Here is an 18,074-nt window from a genome sequence, read left to right on the forward strand (position 1 = left end):
TGCTAAGCCATAATTTAAGATGCTTGGGATGGACAATTGATCAGCCACTTGCCCAGTCACCTGTAGCTAATACAGAAGAATTGCCTTTAAGCAATCAAGTGGGGAGCCATATTAGTCTTCATTTTAAGCTGCAAATTATTAATATAGGTATGTGTGGTCAGGTGATTGGAACACAAACTGTTGTGGATTTATCTGTGAGGCTGGTTTACAGACATCATTAACTTTTTATGTGTACTAAACTATGGGAACGAGTGCTTGGATGTGTAAAAATAATCCAATCACATCCTTTGAGGTGAAGAAAGATGAATTCCTCTAGGAATCAAGAAACAGTCTGCATCACTTTCTAAAAGCAGTAAAGTTAGATAATTGTGCATTCTGCACTAAACACGGTTGTATCTACTCTACTGCTAACCTGATTGGTAGTTATGTGCTGTTAGCAATGGCACTTGAACTGATTGTTCTTTCCAAGAGCTTAATTTCAATTTGTTGGGCACTAACAATCAGTTGCTTTATTATGTCAGCCACGCAGCCATGGATCGTGAAGAATAATCTTAGATTCTAATCAGATCCAGATAAGAAAGGGCATCCTCTGGCTAAACTTGTTTTTTCTTATCTAGTGATTCTGATTAGTTTTCACACAACAGTTAAGTTGTTGGGTTATCCAAGCTTTGAGCAATTAATTTTCTTTTCCTGGTACAGATCTACTTCGTCACCTGAACTTGGCAGATCCCCCAACACTTTGTAGAGCATAGCCCTTGCAAAGAGGCATTAATTTAGCATTTGGTCTCCTCTTGCAGCTGCTTTTGAACATGGAAGACCAGAGTTAAACCCTTTCCCAACCATCCTCTTCTTCTTTGGCGATCACTTGTAGCCGAATAAGATTGTCTTCCATAGACACGGTTTTAACAATGAGTCCGTAAGTGACTATGGAGGCCAATTCTAGATCCACACGCCCTTCCACAGTGGGGATGTTGGTTTCCAGGTGGGAGTTGATCACGATGTGGATTTGCCAAGCATGCCTTCCTCTTAGCACAGTTCTCCCTTGCGTCCGGAGTTTGAGTGTCTTCAAAGCCCATGACACCTAACCATAAAGCTCTGTGAGTAGCCTACCTAACAAAGACATTGTGGATAAAGTAAGATTATAGTTCAGTTTACATATTAGATTAGTTGTTTCTGCTTTGTACCTATCTTCTTCAGTGTATGAGTCGAACAAGCTCAGATATTGGTCTGATGTGTTTTCACATATGAAATTGATTTTTATTTTCAATGCGTCTGCTATGACTATCATTGGATATCACCCATTATTTATGCTTATTGATAACTGTGTGACACCTGCACCAAAGCTCCTAGGCAACTTACAACATACAAAATATGAAAAATAAATAAAGATGATCACATAAGAGCATAAGTAACCCTCTCTTGTATTATTTAAAGCTCTATGTAAAAAGCTTCCACATCTAAAATAACAACCCCAATTAACAGCACAGAAAATGATTAGCAGGATGAAGAAGCTAATTATAAAATTCTAAAAACTGTGCTACTGTTAAAACTATTAAAACTACTAAAATTTACTGAAATGCTTCAGGGGGCCACCACCATAAAGGCTTTCTCCACACTTCCCATAGAGGGGGCACCCTGAGGCTTAAGGACATCAAATACTGGATCCTGGAAATGCAAAAACATGGATCAAGTCATGATCAAAGAGAATAATTTACTTTTACTCTTAAAACAGAAAAGTTCTGTATTTACTTTTGTTAGGATTTCTGGTTGTGCTGGAATTAAAGGCAAACTTCCCATAGGCATGCAGGGACTCTACTTAGTGGTTTTATCCTCATCCTCAAATTTAAACTGATGGTGCAGTTGGCTTTTTATAAAGCCAAAACACCAACAAAAGTTCACTAAACTTTTTTTTAATGCAAGTCAAACCACCTAATCTGCAACATGTGGGTCTGGTTTTATATCTAGCTTTATTTATGTATTTAAAAATGACCAGCTGGCTACCCCACTCCCCTTTTATTATAATATTGGGGAATTCTGGGACCCAGTTGCTGATGGAAGATAAAAAAAATTTAAAACTTTTTTGCATACATGAAATAAAAGAGCGAGCAAGAGAGAGATGGATGTTGGCAACATAATCTTGTGTATGGTGCAACATGGCCTAGATATTGCTGCACCATAAAATCTAATCAGGCTCCAGAAACCCTGCTATGTCTTCTCTTAATGTGCCAGGTTGGTGACTACAGGGACATACTGGGAAGGGAGCCAGTTTTAATTACAGGATCAGGTTGGAAAAATAAATATTCGGATAATCATGGCACCAGGTGTCTGACAAACACATCAACGGATTAATTGCTTCATCTGGTGCTGTTCTCTGCACTTGTATATAGTAGCACTGCTGCAGTATGTATGGTCGGAGGCAGGGATGAGCCAGCTGGGCCACTGGCAGAGGCCCCAAGACCTCAGGGCAGCACACAGCACCTGGAACTGGACACCTCTCCCTTCCCAGCCTCTTTCCTTTTTTATATAAAAGCCATTAGTACAAAAAAAAACAAAGCAAAACACGGTGCTGCTGTGTTCTCAGCCAATGAGAGTGAGCAGAGCTGTTTTCACCCAATGGGTGGGGACTGAGGACAAGTGAGTTATTTTGGTCAGCAGGTGATAGGATTCTATGCCGCTTGCCTAACTTCCTTCCCTGTGATTCCTTTCTTCATAGAAACCAGAATGCATTTTTGTTGAGGCAGGTGCTTCCAATATTTATTTGTGTGTGTGTGTGCAAGCAAATATTAGTATTTCATGTGTATGAGGATTTTAAAGAGCACACCCCCCAGCAAATTTCATGTATGCAGCAAAAATAAAGTCCATTCATTTTGCATTAAAAATCTACTATATAGTTAACTTTAAGGACTTAGGTATATATGTCTGCTCAGCAGTAAAAAAAATTAAATGTTTAATGGAGCTTATTCCCAGTTAAATTAAATTGGGTATCAGAGTTGCAGTAGTGGCCAACTAGATGCCTATGGGAAGCTTGTAGGCAGGACCCAGCAACAACAGCCCAGCAACTGGCATACTGCCTCCAACAGGGGGCAGGCTAGAGCTTTGGCACCATGGCTAGCAGCTCCTTGATAGCTTTATCCTCTATCTGTTCATTGCTTCACATGGCCAGGAGTCCTAAAGTGATGTTCAGGGACTGTTTGGATGCAGGTTCAATTGTTTCCAGCATTTAATCCATAGAATGACATATTGCTGGATGAAAAGGGCCTGCTCTGAATTTTGTCATGCTCCTAGTCCCATGCCCAACTGTACTGTGTTGGTGGAAGAGAGTGGTCTTGGCTTACCATAAAATGCCTGTACTGTAGTTTCAAGTTGTTTTAACCTATAATGTGGGTATCACAGTTCCTGAGCTTTAGACTCTCAATAATCATTGCGCTTTTACATGGGATTAAGTCCTATGAAAACGATGGGGTGGGTTTGTAAGTAAATACACAGTGGATTTGTTTATATGGCGCTTGATTATATTTAACATATGGACAGCATTTTCTTTTGCCTTATATAAAACACTGCCAGCACGATGGCCATGTTCAGACCCTCCAAACATCCCGATTTTCCAGGGACAGTCCTGGATTTACAGATTCCATCCTGGTTTCTGATTTGACAATGGAATGTCCCACTTTTCCTTAGGACGTCCCTATTTTCATTGGAGAAATGTTGGTGGGTATGGAGTTATCCAATCCCTGAGCCAAGGAGATAAGTAACTATGCAACCTTTAGAAAACATCTGAAGACAGTCCTGTATACGTTTTTAATGTTTAATGTTTTATTACGTTTTTGTATGTTGGAAGCTGCCCAGATTGGCTGGGGCAACTCAGTCAGATGGGCGGGCTTTGATATTATTATTATTATCTAGGATGTCCCTATTTTCATTGGAGAAATGTTGGAGGGTATGCATGTTTACTTGTGGGCAACCTGCCATGCAATGCATGGCTAGGGTCAAAGGTTGAAAACTGGGTGGAGCAAAGGATGTGACTCTTGTCTTTGCAGAGTAGGCTATGTTCCAGCCACACAAAAGCCTGAGTTTTCTAAAACAAACAAACGACACACACCCCACCTCTCCCCGAGATGTTATGACTGTTCAAGGACACAGTCCAGCCAGGCAAAGGCAATCTGAGGATAGTGCAGCTGCATTTAACCCTGAGGTGAAGAGGTTCCCCATTCCTAGCCTATGGGAATTGTTGGTGCTTCCATAATGGTTGAGTTGCCATTGTTTTTTAACCTGAAAGTTAATTTCCGCATTTTCCTCTTTTACCTTACAGGATATGGAAGCTGGAGTGAACTAGCTAAAGCTCTGAGGAACCAGGACAGCCCTATAGTGGACCCAAGCCTGCAGTTTTATCTGCCTCAGAAACCAGAAAATCTGGTAAGGAGAACTCATAAATCGTACTAAGTGCTCCAGATTTAAAAGCAAAGGAATTAAAGTCTCAGGTTAGTGAAAAGAAATGGGGTTGCAAAAATTTCCACCAAGTTTCATCAGTGTACAGTCTCTGTTTTTACAGTCTATGTTAATAGATAAGAACTGGATCCTGAATTGTTACACAAAGGTGTGGCTAAAACTATGCATTGTTTTTATTCCAAACCGCTTATACCCAGCACACCTTAGACACCAGCTTTGCTAACTACTCTCTTGGATACAATTGCAGTTGCAGAGGGCACTCTTTTAATAATAACAGATAATTATCAGGTATTAGCAGCAGGAACAAAAGGGAGGCATTCTCTGTGGCTGTCTATCCACTCCACCCCAGTTACATTAGGAACTCCCTGCCATTGCTGACTCACCTGACTGCTTTTCAAGAGCATTGGTAAGACCTGCTTATATGGGCTCAGTTTGTGTGATCATGTGAAGTCTAAAAAGGTAGAGAAATCTCAATAAATTTTAGTAGGATGAATTCTTATTCTGTTCTGCCGAGAGTTGCTTTTTGTCGTATAATACATGCAACACATGGGCAACACACAATAATCTCCAAGTCAAGTATACATTATTCATCATACATTATTCATCAAGCTTCTGAGAAAAATATAAAGCCTTATGTAAAAGCCACAGAGACTTACAAACTAACAAATCTGATGATGTTGTAAACAGATGTTAAAGTACAGAAGTACTGTTTGTGGGGCACAGGAGGCGGGCAGGTGGGGGGACTCCCTGGTCCTGAATGGGGTAACTGTGCCCCTGAAGGACCAGGTGCACAGCCTAGGAGTCATTTTGGACTCACAGCTGTCCATGGCGACGCAGGTTAATTCTGTATCCAGGGCAGCTGTTTATCAGCTCCATCTGGTATGCAGGCTGAGACCCTACCTGCCTGCGGACTGTCTCGCCAGAGTGGTGCATACTCTAGTTATCTCTCGCTTGGACTACTGCGATGCGCTCTACGTGGGGCTACCTTTGAAGGTGACCCAGAAACTACAATTAATCCAGAATGCGGCAGCTAGACTGGTGACTGGGAGCAGCCGCCGAGACCACATAACCCCGGTCTTGAAAGACCTGCATTGGCTCCCAGTACGTTTCCGAGCACAATTCAAAGTGTTGGTGCTGACCTTTAAAGCCCTAAACGGCCTCGGTCCAGTATACCTGAAGGAGCATCTCCACCTCCATCACTCTGCCCGGACATGGAGGTCCGGTGCCGAGGGCCTTCTGGCGGTTCCCTCGCTGCGAGATGCCAAGTTACAGGGAACCAGGCAGAGGGCCTTCTCGGTAGTGGCACCCGCCCTGTGGAACGCCCTCCCACCAGATGTCAAAAAGAAAAATAACTACCAGTCTTTTAGAGGACATCTGAAGGCAGCCCTGTTTAGGGAAGCTTTTAATCTTTAAGAAATTAGTGTATTTTAATATTTCTGTTGGAAGCCGTCCAGAGTGGCTGGGGAAACCCATCCATATGGGCAGGGTGTAAGCAATAAATTCTTATTCTTATTCTTATTCTTATTCTTATTCTTATTATAGGTATAAATGAAGAGACAGGGACAGGGTGCCAGCGTTTTCCACCTGTTTCGCCCTGGCAGTCCTGTTGTTTGCTAAGCAAATTTAGTTCTTCAGTTTAAGCCAAGAAATAGTATTCTTCATGAAATTGAATATCAATATATGTATCTAAACTTCGAGAACCACTGAAGAAGCCCAGAAATTATCATGGGAATGAGTTATCTGCAAATCCCAGTCAAAGGGACCCTGTCTCTTCATTTACACCTTCTTTAACATCTGTTTACAACATCATCAGCACCTCACGGTATTGAGAATAACATCAAACTTACCTTTGTTGGTATCTTTATGAACTTATCTAAAGGAAATCAAAAGACTGAGCTAAACATCTGGAAAACAGTCACACATTTGAAAAGCTCATTGGAATTAGATATCAGCAGTTTGTTTTCAGATTTGTTAGTTTGTAAGTCTCTGTGGCTTTTGCATAAGGCTTTATTTTTTTTCTCAGAAGCTTGATATAAATAATGTATGATGAATAATGTATAATTGACTTGGAGATTATTGTGTGTCGCCCATGTGTTGCATGTATTATACGATTATCTGTATGAGCAGCACAGGTACAATTTTCTTAGTAGGAGAGTTGGTTTTTGGCATACTTTTATTACCTGCCCCTAACTTTTTATAGCAAAGTGAATAATTCAATTTCTTAATCTTTTTATTCAAGTGGGCAAAAGATTCCTGCATTGCAGGGATTTGGACTAGATGACCCTCATGGTCCCTTCCAACTCTGCAATCCTGTGATTCTATGATTCTGTGATTGCTTTTTGCCACCTTAACTGTCAGGAAATGTACTGAAGGTAGCAGGAAGAAGGAGCACTTGGGTTGTATTTGGCCCAAATACAAAGAGTACACACCAGAAGAGAATAAGGAGGATTCAGCAGCTTGATTTACCTCTCAGATTTTCCTGGAAGACATATGGAGCATTCATTTTGTAGCCTAGACCAATGTAGTCCAGCTTTGTAGTCCAGTAAAACCTAGGGACCCAACTCCCATCACCCTCAGTGGCTTATCCAGTTGTCACGAATGATGGGAACTGCAGTCCCAACAACATCTGGGAACCCAGGATTGAATAAAATTGATCTTGGTTGCTGTGTCCACTTCTGAGTGACAGATTTCCAGGACATAAATCTGACATCAGGAACCAGAAGACAGAAAAACCAGTAGGGGAACACTTCAATCTCCCAGGACATTCTATACAAGATCTCAAAGTAGCTGTCTTACTACAAAAGAATTTCAGAAATAGACTGGAAAGAGAAGTTGCTGAATTGCAACTTATCACCAAGCTCAAAACCATGGAGGGACCTGGTTTGAACAGAGATATCGGGTTCTTATCTCATTATACATGATAAGCGATCTTCAGCCATCTCAACCCTTGCTTTTTCATGCAAAACCATTTGCAGTCGTTTGCGGTCATCAACAGCTATCAGTCAGTCAATCACCCATTTCCACCACCCTTCTGAGTGATCCCCCCTCCCCATCCCCACCCCTCCCCACCCCTTCTCTACATAAGTGCCTGGAAACTTCCATTTCACTGTATCTGAAGAAGTGTGCATGCACACGAAAGCTCATACCAAAATAAAAACTTAGTTGGTCTTTAAGGTGCTACTGAAGGAATTTTTTTATTAGATTTCCAGGAAGACATTGACAAACTGGGGTGCTTACAGAGGAGACAACCTAGATGGTGAGGGCTTTTTGGAAACCAAGTCATAAAATAAATGAATGAAAGAGCATGTCATGATTAAACTAGGATATGAGATTAAGGGGAGACATGATAGTTGTCTTCAAATAGCTGCAGTGTTGTCCCATAGAAGATGGAGCAGTCTTGTTCTCTGTTGCTGTAGTGGCAGGGAAGCAGGTTAAATTTCCTCCTCCTCCTTCATTTTCTTTCTCATTTCCCCCCACACCATCCATCCATAACTTCTTCAGCAGTTAGAGCAGGAGACTCTTCAGTCTGTTTAGTCCCCAGCATCTCTTTTATCTTTTGTTTTGAACAAGTTTTAATTTGCTTGTGGTCCACAAGCCACCAGTTGTGCACCTCTGAGACATATTGTAGCCAGCCACACAGACTTATCTTCTTGTTTTTCACTCTGTATAGGTTCATACCAGAGTTAACAGAAGAAGCAATAAGACAAATCCTGCAACTTTGAATAACTCTCCCCCTTGGAGGCCTGAGGTTAGTGTTCAATATAATGTCTTGCAACTGAATTAATAAACCCATTTAGGTAAGGTGTATTTCATACATTTAGCCCATGTTTATTCAGAAAATGCCCAGATTAATTGGAATTAAAACTTGGTGAAGTTTTATTGATAAATTTCCTCTGGATTGTGCTCCCAACAAGGGATGCAACATGCAAGCAGCCATTAAGCTGTTTGTTTACAGCGTTTGTAGCATATGAGAGAATAAATACATCATAATAAAAACTGGACATCACCAGATGGGCAGCATCGAAATCAGATTGATTATATTCTTGGCAGCCAAAGATGGAGAAGCTCTATACAGTCAGCAAAAACAAGACCTGGAGCTGACTCCAGGTCTCAACTTCTTATATCAAAATTCCAGCTTAAAGTAGGAAAAACCACTGGGCCAGTAAGATACAATCTAAATCAAATCCCCTATGAATACACAGTGTGAAGTGAGGAAAAGGTTTAAGGATTTAGATTTGGTGGACAGAGTGCCTGAAGAACTATGGATGGAGGCTCGTAACATTATACAGGAGACAGCAACGAAAACCATCCCAATGAAAAGGAAATACAAGAAAGCAAAGTGGCTGTCCAATGAGGCCTTACAAATAGCGGGAGAGAGAAGGCAAGCAAAATGTGAGGGACATAGTGAAAGATACAGGAAATTGAATGCAGACTTCCAAAAAATAGCAAGGAGAGAGACAAGAGGGCCTTCATAAACAAGCAATGCAAAGAAATAGAAGAAAACAACAGAATGGGGAAAACCAGAGATCTATTCAAGAAAATTGGAGATATGAAAGGAACATTTTGTACAAAGATTACCATAATAGAGGACAAAATTGGAAAGGACCTAAGAGAAGCAGAAGACATCAAGAAGAGTGGCAAGAATACACAGAGGAATTATACCAGAAAGATATGGAGGTCTCGTACACCCCAGGTAGTGTGGTTGCTCACCTTGAGCCAGACATCCTGGAGAGTGAAGTCAAATGGGCCTTAGAAAGCACCGCTAATAACAAGGCCAGTGGAAGTGATGATATTCCAGCTGAACTATTTAAAATTTTGAAAGATGATGCTGTTAAGGTGCTACACTCATTATACCAGCAAGTTTGGAAAACTTAGCAGTGGCCAGAGGATTGGAGAAGATCAGTCTACATCCCAATCCCAAAGAAGGGCAGTGCCAAATAATGCTCCAACTACCGCACAATTGCACTCATTTCACACGCTAACAAGGTTATGCTTAAAATTCTACAAGGCAGGCTTAAGCAGTATGTGGACTGAGAACTCCCAGAAGTGCAAGCTGGATTTCGAAGGGGCAGAGGAACCAGAGACCAAATTGCAAACATGCACTGGATTATGGAGAAAGCTAGAGAGTTCCAGAAAAACATCTACTTCTGCTTCATTGACTATGCAAAAGCATTTGACTTTGTCGACCACAGCAAACTATGGCAAGCTCTTAAAGAAATGGGAGTGCCTGATCACCTCATCTGTCTCCTGAGAAATCTCTATGTGGGACAAGAAGCTACAGTTAGAACTGGATATGGAATAAATGATTGGTGCAAAATTGGGAAAGGAGTACGACAAGGCTGTATATTGTCTCCCTGCTTATTTAACTTATATGCAGAATTCATCATGCGAAAGGCTGGACTAGATGAATCCCAAGCCGGAATTAAGATTGCTGGAAGAAATATCAACAACCTCAGATATGCTGATGACACAACCTTGATGGCAGAAAGTGAGGAGGAATTAAAGAACCTTTTAATGAGGGTGAAAGAGGAGAGCGCAAAACATCAACAAAACTAAGATCATGACCACTGGTCCCATCACCTCCTGGCAAATAGAAGGGGAAGAAATGGAGGCAGTGAGAGATTTTACTTTCTCGGGTTCCATGATCACTGCAGATGGTGACAGCAGTCACGAAATTAAAAGACGCCTGCTTCTTGGGAGAAAAGCAATGACAAACCTAGACAGCATCTTAAAAAGCAGAGACATTACCTTGCCAACAAAGGTCCGTATAGTTAAAGCTATGGTTTTCCCAGTGGTGATGTATGGAAGTGAGAGCTGGACTATAAAGAAGGCTGATCGCCGAAGAATTGATGCTTTTGAATTATGGTGCTGGAGGAGACTCTTGAGAGTCCCATGGACTGCTAGAAGATCAAATCTATCCATTCTGAAGGAAATCAGCCCTGAGTGCTCACTGGAAGGACAGTGAAGCTGAGGCTCCAATACTTTGGCCACCTCATGAGAAGAGAAGACTCCCTGGAAAAGACCCTGATGTTGGGAAAGATGGAGGGCACAAGAAGAAGGGGACGACAGAGGATGAGATAGTTTGACAGTGTTCTTGAAGCTACCAACATGAGCCTGACCAAACTGCGGGAGGCAGTGCAAGACAGGAGTGCTTGGCATGCTCTGGTCCATGGGGTCACGAAGAGTCGGACACGACTAAATGACTAAACAACAACAACAACAATAAAAACTGTTATACTTTTATAAAACTTAAAGTGTACAATTGTGGCTCCTTGAACTCTGATATGCAACCCCTGAGCTGTCTGTGTCCATATGGTGAGGATGTGGGTGAGAGCCTTCTTGGTGGCTGCTCCCTTCCTTTCTAGAGAAGCTAGACTGGCTCCCTCCTTGTTGTACTCCTGCAAACATTTTTATTATTATTATTCCAGTGAGCTCTGGGGAACTGACAGCTTTGAAGGAAAGGGCTCTTGTGATGTTTTTGTTTTACTATCTGTGTTTTAGTAGATAGGGTTGTTTTTTTTTACATTACGTTAATTCCATAGATATATTTATTACATTTTAGCAATAACTTTTTACATGTTTTATCTGTGAATGTTTTATCTGTATCTATTTTAATTTTTGTGAGTCATCTTGAGTCCTGGTTCTGGGGGAAAGGATAATAATAATAATAATAATAATAATAATAATAATAATAATAATAATACTTCTTGCCTGGATGGAGAATAATAAGGAGCGTGTCTAGAGAAAAGCCTAATTTACAAGGGTTAAATTTGCATTCATTACTTTGGCCACTTTTGTATCTGACCCCGTTCACCGCTCTCGGCTCATAATGGTTCCCCATCCCTCCTTTCTTTGGTTGGTTTGGAAGTGTGCCTTGTTGTCTTTGTTTAGTTATTTGGGCTTAAAGACTTTCCACCTCATTTTTCTGGATTTGGTGAGGTGGTGTTGATAAAAGTTTGCAAAGCCATGGCAAATGCAGTCCAAAATGGCAAGTGGGTTTATTTCTACACACATCAACCTACAGTTTTGCTAACTCAGGCTCCTCTGACAGAGACCCTTTGTAACCCAGATTCTTTTTACCAGTGATACCAGCTAACCCATATTGTCACTGATTTTTGTCAAATTTGGGGGGCATGGTCACAGGGGCAGAGGAAGGGGGTGCGGTGGGGATGGACCGCCCCGGGTGTCTTTGCTGAGGGGGGTGACATTGGCCCGCCGCCCGCTCGCGACTCCCAAGCCTACCCCAAGCTGTTGGGGGAAGTGGGGGAGCTGTGCCGCTTTGCTGGCGACATTCCCCCCCTTACTACTTCGTTTTCCCAAGCTGGGGGAGGCTTGGGAATTGCGGGCGGGCTGTGCGCCGAATGTCCGCCATGGACGGCTCACTGTGCCCCCGTGGGTGACTTGCTCCGCCCCTGGCTGAAGGGCGCATGCTCTGCTCTGTGCACCTGAGTGGCTATCTCATGCTTGGGAGGGCACCCTCCGCACCCCACATCCCCCGGGAGCAGCGTGGGCATATGTTCCGCCACTGCATGGTCATCTGAGGCAAATCAAAGGACTATGAACTGAACCCTGTTCTGTTCCTGAATTGATTTTTTTATTTTATTTTTTTGGTTCCTCAGATTAATTTACTGTTGAAACATAGCAGTTTGTGGATTAAGCATGAGAAATCCATACTACTTCACAAATTAATTACAGGGGGTATTCAATACTTCTGTTGTATTATCTGCATCTGCCTAAGCATGTTATTGCACTGTGGTTCCTGCGGCTGATAAAAGGGCCCAGAAAGAGGATCGGGGATGGTTTTATTTCTGCATGTAATAGAGCTAGTCTTCGTTTGAACAGTAGGTATGTGTTTCTGGCAAGAAAAGGAGGTTTGCAACAACAGGGCATCTTTGACAGAAGAAGAGGTTTGGCATCCTTCCCCCACATAGCAGTTTTTAAGAATGGAAAACCAGAACGGGGTTTGACCTTGAAAACCTGGTGCTACTTCACTCATGAGGGTTGCAGCAGAATCCCGTGTGTGTGGTGACTGTTTGCTCTTCTTCATGCATCCAGGCCAGGGGTCAGCAACCTTTTCCAGCCGTGGGCCGGTCCACCGTCCCTCAGACCATGTGGTGGGCCGGACTATATTTTGGAAAAAAAATAATGAACAAATTCCTATGCCCTACAAATAACCCAGAGATGCATTTTAAATAAAAGGACACATTCTACTCATGTAAAAACACGCTGATTCCCGGACCGTCCGCGGGCTGGATTGAGAAGGCGATTGGGCCGCATCCGGCCCCCGGTCCTTAGGTTGCCTACCCCGATCCAGGCTGTGGTTCTGCCAAGCAAAAGTGCTCATTAGTATTTGACCAGCAGCGCCAATTGTTAGAGAGCTCCCCAACCCTGTCCTAAAGGAATTGAGTTTTCAAGAAAGCATGTGACTACAGGACAGTACAGACACATGTTGTTAAACTACAAGTCTTAAAGGTATTCTGGAATTGGCAGTCCTGAACTGGGATTTGTAACGGGAGTGCTACTGAGCCTAGACAGTACTGGAAAGTGAACCATTTGCTTGTTGGAACAGGCGGTGCCTGCAAGAATTGATGACATTGCTGCCTCTTTTTCACCTCCTCGCTGCACCTGAGAATAGAAGAGGTCCTTGTTGCTGACATTTCTTAACAGATTTTTCACAAGTGCATAGTTTTGCATCGAAGTCATGACTATAGAATGGCTATAATCATTGGAAGTTTATCTAGGGAGGAGAAGCCTGGATGTTCAGTGGAGAAACACAAGAGTCCTATAAGCAAAACTGGGGGGGGGGGGAATGTCATACGCAGCTGCACAATGCCTCCATTCTTCTCTGGCTTAAACCTCCTTTTTGTCTAGTTTATCTTCACCCGCATTTACACATTCTTCAGATTGTGTGTAGCTGATTTGCCCCGGAGATACGGAACTGCCAAACAATAAAAAAATAGAGCAAAGCTTTTTGTTACTTCATTTCTAGCAACTACAGACCCCTCTCCAAGGGGCTGCTTTCAATGCTGCATTTCTATATTTTGAGTTTTGCAGGATGGTGACCAGAAAATGGCTGGTCACGTGGAACTTGGGCATAGGGGAGAAGGTAGCCAAAGTGGTGTCCTCCAGATGTTGTTGTTGGATCCTGATTCCCATCATCCCAGTCAGCATGACCAGTGGTGAGGGATGATGGGAGTTGAAGTCCAACAATATCTAGAGGACACTTTGCTGTCTACACTATGATGACATAGGTATTTTACAGCAACCAAGTCATCTTGCCTGATGCTAAGCAGTTCTGGGTGTGGTCAGTGCCTCTAAGGGTGACCACCTGGAATCCTTCCTTCCTTGAGGTTTCCAAGAGGAAAAGGACAAGGTATAAAAGTAACACATAAACTATTTTTTCTAGTTTAGGAATGGTTGCATCAGATACACTAATGAGAGTGTCTCTGGATTTTTTTTGTGCAGGGATCTTGAAATTCATTTTCTGGCTACTGTCCTTGTTTTAAACTTTTTATGGTTTTATGATATTTTTATTCATTTATTAAATTTATATACTGCCCTTCATCGAAAGATCACAGGGCGGTTTGCAGTATATAAGCACAAAACATTCAGCACAACAACAACAACAACAACAACAACAAAGCAATATCCCCTCCCCTGTTTGTTTATTGCTGTAAACGGCTTTGGTTTTTTTTTATGATATACAGTAGTGGTATACAAATACTTTTATAAATAAATAAATAAAATGTGCATTTTCTAAATATGGAGTAAGAAAGGGTGTCCCAGGCTCTCTGTCCTCCCCTCACCCCCATTGCTTTCTGTTTCAGCAAGGTTTGGGCCTCTTTTCTTTTCCTTGCCCTTAGTTCTCTTTTTTGAGGAACACGTCTGGCAGGAATAAATTTTTGCTGTGTAGAAAGAGATGACTATTTTGCAGCCTGCGTGAGAGTAGAGATTTATAACCTCTCTTTGTTGTGCAAATCTACCTCTCCCTATAAAGCTGTTTACCCAGAAAGGGTTGGGCTGCAGGGCCTGATAACCTAGAATTCCATTTTTAAATAAATAAAAATCTCTAGGCCTCCAATGTGCTTGTCTAGTAATTCAAGCTGGCCAGCACTTCCGATACAGTATGTGAAAAGACCTGACTGTTAATACACCTGTTGAGTAAGCTTTAAAGTAGGGCTGTCGTCCAGCACTCATTTAGAATAGATCCCAGGCCCTGTTAGAGTTATGCAAAATTAGCAAGTGAAAGGCCGAATTCAATTCGGAACAGTTCTGGGTATTTCCCTACTACCATAAACCATAAAAAACACTTTGTCTCAGATGAAGGATTCAAGGGGAATAAGGTAAAGGTAAAGGGACCCCTGACCATTAGGTCCAGTCGTGACCGACTCTGGGGTTGCGCGCTCATCTCGCATTATTGGCTGAGGGAGCCGGCGTATAGCTTCCAGGTCATGTGGCCGGCATGACAAAGCCGCTTCTGGCAAACCAGAGCAGCACATGGAAACGCCGTTTACCTTCCCGCTGTAGCGGTTCCTATTTATCTACTTGCATTTTGACATGCTTTCGAACTGCTAGGTTGGCAGGAGCTGGGACCAAGCAACAGGAGCTCACCCCGTCACAGGGATTCGAACCGCCGACCTTCTGATCAGCAAGCCCTAGGCTCAGTGGTTTAACCACAACGCCACATTCCTCTTAAAAGTCTTTGGCAAGTCAACACTCCCTATTGCTATACCAGGTTGCAAATAAGTGGGTGTGCCATATGGGCACCAGATCATCCAGACTGTGAATAATAAGAGTATCTCCTTGTGCTTGAAGTTCCAGGGCCAGGTCAACCTTCATGTCTTTGAGGACTGGTGTGGTGGCTCCGTGGAACAGCTGAGGAAGAACCTCCACTTTCCACTGCATCCCCACGTGAGTCCTCCGTATCCTTGTGCCAAATGGAGGGTCCTCTTTTCTTAGGTTCTGCCAGCATCCTAACCGACTGTAAATCAGTGGAGGTTGGTCCCATATTGGTGAATGGGACACTGTCCCTCCAACGTCCAACCTCACTCCACCTGCCTGCCTTCTTACCTACAACTTCTTGGGGTGTGGCTCCACCTACTGTTGGTCTCCCTGTTTTCCTCCCTACCACTCCCAGTGGGCACCGGGCACCGCTGCTAGAGTCAGCAGACGTTTGCTGCAAATGCTATACACACTTAGCTAGGATTCATTCTGAGTAGGATTTTTATTTAAAGAACCACCAGCTTCATGGTTTTCTTGGTTTTAGGCATTGTGGAAGATACCTGGCCACTGAAATTTACCTCCAGAGGGTATCCAGAAAGAGAAAGAGACACCCTTTGTTTTACTGGGGTGGGGGGATATCTGTTTTAGCAAAGGTTTCACTGCAATCTCCTTCATGATCCTGGAGAAAGCTGAACTCCTACCACCGAACTGCAAAGGGAGCGGTAGGAGCACACTTTGTTTCAGGGTCACAAATGGGGTTTCACTGAACCCCCTGGTAACATGGAACAAAAAACCTTCAGTTTAGCAATGCCTTCAATGCAACCCCCTTTGTGATCCCGGAGCAAGGTTCTTTGAAGGTGTGCTAGGAACATGCCTTCCAAGAGGTTTGCATCTGACATCATTATGATGTCAGGTGGGCGGTCCTACTCACCTGCCACATTTGGCCCATGAGGGGTTGGGCAAGATATAGGGGTAGGGCTGCATGTTTTTCATACTGACAAGGAAAACCCAAACCTGTAAAACACTCCAGAAAATGGAGAGCAAGGACCAACCCAGGGCCATTCCTTATTTCAGGTTACTCAGCCTTTGCTCTTCATTTTCTGCTTCTGTGCTCCCTTCTATCCCTTCTCCCCATAGATGCTTCTGCCTCCCCTGCCTCCAGCCCAATGTCATAATTGCATACTTGCTTTTTTCCCATTACACTTTCAGACACGGACTACTCTGAAGAAACTGGCGGCATCTCCAAGATGGACAAACTACGGGCTGCGCATCTTTGGCTATCTGCATCCCTTCAGTGATGGTGAGGGAGAGACTGATATGGGCCCAGGTTGGAGGGAATCGATGATGAAAACAAAAGGCTTTAATCCCACACAAAACAACATTTTATGTTTATTTATTTATTTCAGGTATTTATGTACCGTTTCCAGATTTTAGAAGGAGGTTCATTCTTATTCGAAGCTCACTTGAAAAGGAACCTATTGAGGTTTCTCATAGCTGAGCAGTAGGGAGCCTGAGATCCTCCAGATGTTGCTAGACTCCAAACTCTCATAAGCTGAAGTCAGCATAGAGCCAATGGTCCAGGATGATGGGAGTTGTAGTCCAACAACATCTGGCGGACCATAGCTGCCTCCACCCCTGTAGCAGAGAAAATATGTGTGTCACTCCTTTACAAAATATTTTCCCATACTGCTGTTTTAAAACGTGTATAGCATCTCAACAAGTTTTCCAGAATTATTAGTGATAGCTTGACCCTTTATAATAACCCATTTGATGAGAACAAGGGGGACTGCTTGCAGTTTGCTTTCGGGGAGCCCCATGCTGTACTTGGAAGTCTCAACAATAAAGGCTTCAAAGTCATTATGATGTCTGGTGATTGACAGGTTGGCATTCCAAGTGGCCTCCCAGGGGTGGGGAGATAATGATCTGGCCTGCAGACTAGAAGAGCTTTGTCACTCCGGATATAGAGGTATTTAGCAGACTTCTCGGCAACTTTGTAAAACTCCCATGCTTGGGGAGCAGCCTTTGCCAACCAAGTGCATTCCAGATGTTGGACCAGAGCTTGCTGCTGGCTAGGGCTGATGGGGGTTGTGCTCCAACAACCTGTAGCGGGCACCGCATATAAATCCTGTTGGATAAATATGTATATATAGCCAGATAAGCCCCAATTATTTCATCAGCAGTGTACATTCCAGTTTGTTGCAGTGCCCATGACAGGAGAGGAGAGTGCAACGAGAAAAGAGTAGGTCAGGCAAAGGAGAGCACTTGGAACATTCCTTTCTGCTCTCATAGCACAAAACTAGAGGTTTAGGTGTCAACATTCTGGTTCTCCCCGCTTCCACCTTCGAAGGAGGAATTAAGGCTTACCTTCCATAGGAGAAGAAAGCCATCCTCTCTTTGTCTCCCAAACAGAATTTCCTAATGTACCAGTTAATCCCAGGAATCTCTCTCTAGGTGAGTTTCAGTTTGCCATTTCTGCCGACAACAATGCAGAGTTCTGGCTGAGTCCAGGCGAGAGCATCTTGGACCTCCAGCTGCTGGCAAGTGTTGGCAAGGTACAGTACATGGGGCCTGGTGGGAACAGCGAATGTGCAAGCCTAGCAATCAATGGGGTTGCAATTGGCAGTGAACTCCCTTGCAGGATATTGGAAATCTACTGTTCTTTCGGCTTTGCTTTGTAAGAGCTGGATGCTGCTCTGCCTCAAGGTTCAAGAATGACTAAAAATACCAGTCAACAGCACTGGATCCATAGGAACATAAGGTGAGCCTGCTGGCCCATAAGGCTAATGGCCCATCTATTCCAGCATCCTGTTCTCACGGGGGCCGGCCAAATGCTTATGCGAAGCCTGCAAACTAGGCATGAGCACTCTGCCCACTTGTGATTCCCAGCAACTGGCATTCAGAGGCAT

The 18,074-nt window shown here is 43.2% G+C and overlaps 1 protein-coding gene across 2 annotated transcripts in view; it reads left to right on the forward strand.

Moving 5' to 3' along the window:
• B4GALNT3 (beta-1,4-N-acetyl-galactosaminyltransferase 3) overlaps nucleotides 1-18,074 on the forward strand; it is a 79,159-nt gene that overhangs the window by 34,959 nt on the left and 26,126 nt on the right. For both annotated transcript variants that reach the window (XM_035127004.3, XM_088652371.1), the window contains exons 2-6: nucleotides 4,310-4,413; nucleotides 8,117-8,194; nucleotides 15,262-15,357; nucleotides 16,378-16,468; nucleotides 17,620-17,720. In XM_035127004.3, coding sequence (XP_034982895.2) covers nucleotides 4,310-4,413; nucleotides 8,117-8,194; nucleotides 15,262-15,357; nucleotides 16,378-16,468; nucleotides 17,620-17,720 — 470 coding nt within the window. The remainder of the gene's footprint in view (nucleotides 1-4,309; nucleotides 4,414-8,116; nucleotides 8,195-15,261; nucleotides 15,358-16,377; nucleotides 16,469-17,619; nucleotides 17,721-18,074) is intronic.

Source organism: Zootoca vivipara, chromosome 9 (genome assembly GCF_965207765.1).
Source record: "Zootoca vivipara chromosome 9, rZooViv2.hap1.1, whole genome shotgun sequence".
Taxonomy (NCBI): Eukaryota; Metazoa; Chordata; class Lepidosauria; order Squamata; family Lacertidae; genus Zootoca; species Zootoca vivipara.